Here is a 7,834-nt window from a genome sequence, read left to right as displayed (position 1 = left end):
GGGCAGGCGGCAGGCGGGAATCGAACTCATGCGGAAGTGGCTTCAGATTCTTAGTGCTGTGCTTTAACCCGCTGCGCCACCAGGGAGGGCCGGAAATTAGTTTTTAACTGGGTATTTTGTTGTCCTGAATAAAATTGGGATGTTCTTAAGTGGAAGCATAGAAATGATTATTTGTACAGGTGAATAGTTATACTGATTCTATATAGCAAATATGTTCTGGATAGACAAGTAGACTAACCAACCCTTTAAAGAAAGCTTTCACAGGAGGGGTGGGGGTAAATGTTCTTGTCACTGAAAGATTCAGTTTGTTGATAGGGGATTCCTTAGTATATCTGCTTATGATTAAATTCCTTTCATATTTTTTGTGTTTGGCATACTACTTGCAACAAAAATCTCTTTTATAATTGCATCAGACCAAAAACAAATGAAACAAATATTTTTGAAGTGTTTGCTGTATTTTGACAGCATGAAAATTGCCATTAATTTCTGTTGCCTTTATCCTATTTTCTGTAGTGAGAGTTTCTGTCTTCCAAATAAGCGTTGTTCTTTATGAAGCTTTTTTTTTTTTAAAGATTTATTTATTTATTCATGCAGAACTGGGGTATAGGCCAGAGATGCGGAGGATGAGAGAATTCACCAGGGACAGAGTGGGGAGCAGAACAGGCAGATGGACGAAGTACACTGCTGAGGGGAGCAGTGGGCGGGTCAGGAGAGGTCTGCAACACCATGTGGATCATCTCGGGGGCAGGCGGGGATCGAACTCATGCTGAAGTGGCTTAAGCTTCTTAGTTCTGTGCTTTAACCAGCTGCACCACCAGGGAGGGCCCTATGAAGCTCTTTTTTTTATGCCTTTAATTGATAAACTCTCCAGTAGTAGGTTCAATCCAAATGTTAAAGTTAAGAGTTAAGCTGGGATTGTTTTTTATAAAATGCATTTTAAATTCTTTGAACAATGAAATACCAAGTGGTTTATTATTGTTTATGACAGCATTTAAGAAACATTTTAAAAATACAAGTATTTTTAATTTCTAAGTTTATAGGTAGAGAGTTCTATGGTTATATAATATTCTTATGAAGCATCTAGAGATTTTTAAATAAGTAGGTAGAGGCTGATTGTCATCTGGCCTCATTCCGTCAATTATTCAGTCACAAGTAACTTATCCAAGAACTCATATCTATGTTCCATTCTTTTTTAGAGCATATTAATTCCTTAAGTTGAAATAGTGGTTTCTTATTTAGCATAACAAAATCTTCTTTATGAAAAGCCATTAATTTGTCCTCTGTGAAAAGGCATCAAGAAGTTAAAGTGTAGAATCTGCCTGTTTGGAGTTTAGAATTCTAAAGTCTCAGGTTTTCCATGTTTTTACATTTAAAAATGGGATGATTGAGGATTCATAATTTCTAGCTTTGATGTAGGTGGTTTGTAATACTTAACTATTAAAAAAAGTTACAAAAAGCTTATTTGCTAAATTATATAGGTAACTCTCAGTTACAAATCAGAGTTCTCAAAAAAATAGTCTTTTCAATGAAAAATGTTTCTATATTTAGCTTCTTTCAGATTTGATTGGCTGGGATTACAAATGCAGTCATAACTGAGGCAAGAAATAATGAGGACTTAAGTAGGGGGTGGCCTTAGGTATGGAAGAGAAAAAGACAAGACACAAAGCAGAGGCTGTGAATAAATAGAATTTTAGCATCTTATTGGATATGAGAGTTGAGGCAAAGAAAACCAACCAAGATTTAAGTGGGGAGAACTCTGAGAAGGTTTGGAAAAGATTAATTTCAGATATTCATTTTGATACATATCCAGTCATTGGGTCGATACATATCAAGTCATTGGTTCGCAAGAGAAGAATCTCTGTAGACTTTTTAATTATCTTCAAAGCACATACTTGTGGCCACTCCTGCTTCACCTAATATTGTAACTTGGATTTTTAGGAAACAATAAGAAATATTGAAAGAAGAAAAAGTCACTTTTCAAGTAATGTATGCCCATAGCCTTTCCAAAGTCATGAATTTTGAAGGGGGCATGTAACATGGAGACCTATACAGGTGATTCTGGTAAACAACTCCCCTGCCATCTCCAAAGCCAGAGAACTATTGATGTTAGTGGAAAATACAGTTGTGAATTTGGAACAGGGTTATTTTACAGATGCAGATTTGTGGTGATCTCTACAGAAGAGAAGACTTGCAAAACTGAAACCACTGTTGTTTGGAGGGGTGTGGATAAATGACAGGATTGACAGCTAGAAAAGCAAGGTCAGAGCAGAATGGTCTGAGGGAAATGAGTGTCAACCAAGTGCTGGTTGACAGTGTAAAATGGCAGACAGATGAAGCCTATAAACAGGGAATTAGAAAATCCTCGATAACGCGCCCTCCCTGGTGGCGCAACCGGTTAAAGTGCAGCACTATGAAGCTAGCCACAGCCACTGCAGCATGGCCAGGGAAGTGACCCACATGGCATGGCAGACTTCTCCTGACCTGCCTGCTGCTCCCCTTAGCAGTGCATTTCAGTCTGTCTGCCTGTTCTGCTCCCCATTCTGTCTCTGGCGAATCCTGTCACCAACCACACCTTTGGCCTATACCCCAGTTCTTATATGCATAAACAAGTAAATCTTTAGAAAATAAAAAGATCCTTGATAACCTACAAAGGAGCTATTTATTAGTAATGGGAAGAGAAATTAGATTTTAAGGAAATGAATGAAAAAAGTGCGTGCATAGAAACTCCTGGTGTAGACTGTTTTAATGTAGTTACTAAGTTAGGCCTGGTAGCTGGTTGGGAACTGTAGTAAGGGTAAAAAGCTAATTACAAGGGTGTTTTTTTTTTTTTTCCTCCCTTAGGATATGGAAAACTAGAGCATTTTCTAAATTAAAGAGTCATTGTTACTAGCATGGCACAAAAGTCTTTTGTGATCTGTCCTCTGTATCTACCACCACCTGTTGTCATTTACCCTTCAAGTTCTCTTCTTCAGACAAACTGAACTACTTTGCTCCACCTGATGTCTGTGAGCTGCCATTTCATTAAATCTTTCTAAATTCTGGGGTTCTTCACATCTTGTTACTGTTACTGAAAAGGAGGTTCAGGACTGGCTGTATTGGCATCACTTGGGAGCTTATTAGAATTGCAGAATTTTGGGTCCCTCAAGAGCTCCACTGAAGCAGTTTAACAAAATCCCCAGGTGATTCATATAGTGCTTTGAAATTTAAGACTTTCTGAAAGGACTTTTAACCCCTTGAAAACAGCCACATCATATAGTTTTACTTGTCACTCTGATACCCTGCAAGATGTCCCCATTTAATGTTCAATCAACCAATGATGCTTCACTCATTCAACATGTTTAATGTTGACTGAATACCAAATGCTATCTTAGGTAGGGTGATCTTCAGTGAATAACGCAGATAAAGTTCCTACCCTAACTTTCTTTGGGAAGATATGAATGAACGTGTAAACAAATAATTTAAATAAGAATTTAGGGCAATGGAATGTTGAGAACAGGAAGAGGATATGGGGAGAATCTATTTAAAATATGTTGGATTTGGGCCACGTCAGCTGAGCTTAGGCATACCCTTCTATGATGAGGAAAGGTAACTTGCCATGTAATAAGTCTGCCATGAAAGACAAGGCAATATGTATAGGTAGGATCAAAGAGGTAAGCAGGAGCTAAATCATAATGGAAAGTGCCACTAGATCCACTGCCCCTTAATTTAACATTTTATAATATATACTTTAATATTCTAAATGTAAGTCGTAAGTACTTTTCTCAGTACTTTTTAAAGAGAAAGTAAAGGAATATAATTTATGGTAAATAACAGATATTTCAATATTTTAGTTTACTCACAACATTAGAAGACATAGTAAATACATTAAAGATGCGTAGAGGTGCACCTTAAAATACCTTAACGTGTTGTAAATCTACAACTACAGACCAATACAGGTATATTCAGAGCTTTAAGTCATGCCCTTGGTGGCCACCTCTGACTACAGTTTTGAGCAAAATAAAGTATTCACTCTTTCTTCATTTTTCATAGTGGTCAGATTCCAGGAAATTTTAAAGTAAAAAGTGGGTAAGAAGTAATTTGTGCATATATATAAAATGGAGAGGGCTTTAGGCTCAGCTAGTTACAAATAGTTTGTTTACTTACAGGACTACCTGCTGGGTTTAGATGAAAGTCTTACAAGACCTGGGATATTGTACCATTATATAGGACTTTTCCATGCATCACAGAACATTTAGGATAAGTCTGCTAAGTGTCAATAAGATCCCTCTAATAATTGTGACAACTGAAAAATGCCTCCCAAATTTTCCATTAGGGTACTGATACTGCCTTAGTAGAGGACCATTGGTTGTATGCAGGTTTTAAGAAATTCAGGTTTTTGTTTTGTCTTCCTTATATTGGTAATCTTTAGAGGATTTCAAATGGATGGGAGGAGAGCGAGACACAATCTCTGGCTTCAGCTGGGAGAGCGGACTTTATATAATGTAACAAGAACACATAACTGGTGGAACAAGGTTAAAGAAGTAAAAAGAGGCAGTCAAAGATGCAGGGAGTAGAATTCATCTTAATCATAGGAAGGCTTCTTAAATATCAGAGAGAAGGGAAGAAAGAATATATGAAATGTATGAATGTGTTTATATAATTGATACAGAGATTAGAGTCTCTAACTTTCTTTGCATGACCTCAGTCTTCTCAGGAAAGCAAAGGAATATTTTCACTGCTCTCTTGACCTAATGTCCAGGCATGGAGGTGGAAGAGATTGGGATTAGCTACTATGAAGAATATACCAGGGAGTAATCAAGAAAAGAATGAAAAGGTGTGATGATAGCTGTGAACACCCTTAGCAAGGGTATGAATTGATGTCAGTAATATTTGCTATATGAGTGTCTATATCCTTTCTTTGCAGATAAGGAACTTAGGAAAAGGGTACCTAGATTTGTTCAGGATTGGTGGTCTGGGATAGTTTGAGGTCAGAAGGGAAGTGAGGTCAGAATTGAATGTGCTGATGAGATCACAGCTGAAATAGTTGGAATGGCTGATTTAACTATCAAGTAAAATCAGTGAGAAATAAAAGGCCTGGGAAAATTAGGCAGAGTTAAGGAAATAGATGCCATTACAATGAGGCAGAGAGCAGGGTCAGTTGGAGAAACGGAAAGATTAGAAGTCAGTTCTATAAAGAAACTTGCAAGTTTGAGACCTTAGAGATAAGACAGTGCAAAATGATGGTGAAATTCAGGTCTGACAGCACTTATGAATAACTAGAATAGAATGAAGAGGAAGATCATTAGAAGGGAAACAGAAAATTCAAAATCTAAGGGCATCATTTTATACTATGACTCTTGAAAGAACAAGAGGCCTTATGAGCTAAACTTCATTTTTTATTTTCTGGTTTCATTTCCGTAGTAATTGTGGTACAGCCACCTTATGTTAGAATAGAAACCTCATGAGGCCATGACCTCCCTGGTCTTTTTAGCTTTACATTTTATATCTCAAATAGTGCTTGGCACATAGGAAGCATTTAATTGTTAATGCACAAGGAAATAACTATCATTAAGTGAAAATATGCAAAATGCTTTATATGTATTTTCCTAGATATTTATGAATTAGATGTTTTTGTCCCTATTTTACAAATAGGATGCTGAGGCAGAAAGGTAAGTAATATTGATTAGGGATGCCAGACCATCTGGGCTTGAATTCAAGTCTGCCACTTACAAGCTCTGTGATTTCGTAATGAGTTATTTAGACTCTCTCTGCTTCAACTTCCTCATCCATAAAGTAAAGATTATAATATCACCTTCTGACATTGTTATAGGAATAAATTAGTTAATATTGATCTGTAGTTCTTAGGATAATGCCTGACACATAGTACGTATTGTATAGCTGTTTGTTAATCAGGCAAAATAAGCATTATTAATAAGGGTGAGAGTTGAGATTCAAACTGAGGTTTGTTAACTCCAGCTTCTCTCACCAAGAAAGTGCCCGATCACATCATTATACATGGAATTGCTGTGGTATTTTTAGCTGAAAGATCTAGTCCCCTTGGAAATATTAACCCTGTTACCATAATGAACTTCCCAACATGTATACTTTTGGTTACAAAATTCATTATGGCACATGATTCATTAAGTCCAAGAAGCAAGAGTATCTTCCAGACAATAGATATTTCTAAATGTGCACAAGGAAAATATATAGCGTGTAGTAATCAGTACATTTTATAGATTTTAAAAGTTTGACACACAAAACAGGAAATTCATGCACATAGAAAAAACACTTCTTTCTATGCTTTTATTCACAAGGTAATTTTGACTAGCATTTTCAGTTGTCTATGTGTTATGAGGATCTGTGTCAGACTGAAAATTAGTGTTCAGTTTCTGCGAATTTATAATCACTTCATTGAAATATAGTCTGTCTTGTGAACACATTTTCTATTCATTTTCATGTATAAAATCATTACTAGACAATTAAAATGTTAATGACCATTCTTATTTCATTTTAGATTTTATGTTTACAATAAAAAGAGACGTCTTGTCAACACACCTTACGTGGATAACTCCTATAAATGGGCTGGTGGTGGATTTCTGTCTACAGTGGGTGACCTACTGAAATTTGGGAATGCAATGCTGTATGGTTACCAAGTCGGAATGTTTAAGAATTCAAATGAAAATCTCTTACCCGGATATCTCAAACCAGAAACAATGGTTATGATTTGGACACCAGTCCCTAATACAGAGATGTCCTGGGATAAAGAGGGTAAATATGCAATGGCATGGGGAGTTGTAGAAAAGAAGCAAACATATGGTTCTTGTAGGAAGCAACGGCATTATGCCTCACATACAGGAGGTGCAGTGGGTGCCAGTAGTGTCCTGCTGGTTCTTCCTGAAGAACTGGATGCAGACGCTATAAATAACAAGGTTCCCCCAAGAGGAATAGTTGTTTCTATCATATGTAACATGCAATCTGTTGGCCTCAATGGTACTGCTTTAAAGATTGCTCTGGAATTTGATAAAGAAAGATCAGACATCCCTGACATCACAGGTGCAAAATGAGCTGATTTTTTTTTTCTTTTGAAACATTTAAGTCCCAGAATACAGAGATTTTTTAAATAAATTTGTAATAGAGTATAATTGAATGCAGATTATGTACCTCTAATTGCTTAATTTTGTAATTGCCTTTTGTTGTAGGGTTCTTTATATACTCAGGGAAGTAACTATTGTTTTTACTTTTTGAAAAAAGTGTTAACTCTTGAAATAAAATGTTCTGATAAAAATACATATTTTTTGAATGTGTAATATAGAGAAAATATCATTGAACAGAATCTCCAAATGTTCTTTTAATATCACAACAGGAACAAGATTATGACACATCGTGTATTAGGTAATATACTTTATAATTTAAAAAGAGAACAAATATTATTTAATGGTTTCTGAGTCTTGGGAATTCAGGAGTAGCTTAGCTTGGTGGATCTGGTTCAGTCACTAATGGGGTTTTGGAAGAACTGTAGTCATCTAACAACTTCTCTATGGCTGGAGGAAATGCTTCCAAAATGGCCCCACTCATGTGACTTATAGTAAGAATCAATCCTCTGGCATGTGAGTAGAAGAGGCCTCAATTTCTCAGCATTCAGGCCTCTCTGCAGGATGACTTGAGTATCTTAATGTCATGGTAATGGCTTCTCACAGAGCAAATAATTCAAAAAAGGAGAAAGAAACACTAAGACAGAGAGGAGCCATGCTTATCAATATATTTTATAACCTAGTCTCAGTAGTCACAAACCTTCATACCTTCTGTTTTTCCTAGATCACAACTGCCACCTCTGATAGTATCTTGAAGGGATTAC

At 36.4% G+C, this 7,834-nt stretch overlaps 1 protein-coding gene across 1 annotated transcript in view; it reads left to right on the top strand.

Annotated features, from left to right (window-relative positions):
• The window catches only part of LACTB (lactamase, beta), a 14,822-nt gene extending 7,559 nt beyond the window's left edge, over positions 1-7,263 (top strand). The window contains exon 6 of the mRNA XM_004687703.2: positions 6,494-7,263. Coding sequence (XP_004687760.1) covers positions 6,494-7,043 — 550 coding nt within the window. The 3' untranslated portion in view covers positions 7,044-7,263. The remainder of the gene's footprint in view (positions 1-6,493) is intronic.
• Positions 7,264-7,834: the final 571 nt, after the last annotated feature.

Source organism: Condylura cristata, unplaced genomic scaffold, assembly GCF_000260355.1.
Source record: "Condylura cristata isolate star-nosed mole 26May11 unplaced genomic scaffold, ConCri1.0 scaffold00023, whole genome shotgun sequence".
NCBI classification, from domain to species: domain Eukaryota; kingdom Metazoa; phylum Chordata; class Mammalia; order Eulipotyphla; family Talpidae; genus Condylura; species Condylura cristata.
The sequence above is the reverse complement of the archived record's forward strand: the minus strand, read 5'-3'. Positions and strand labels throughout refer to the sequence as shown.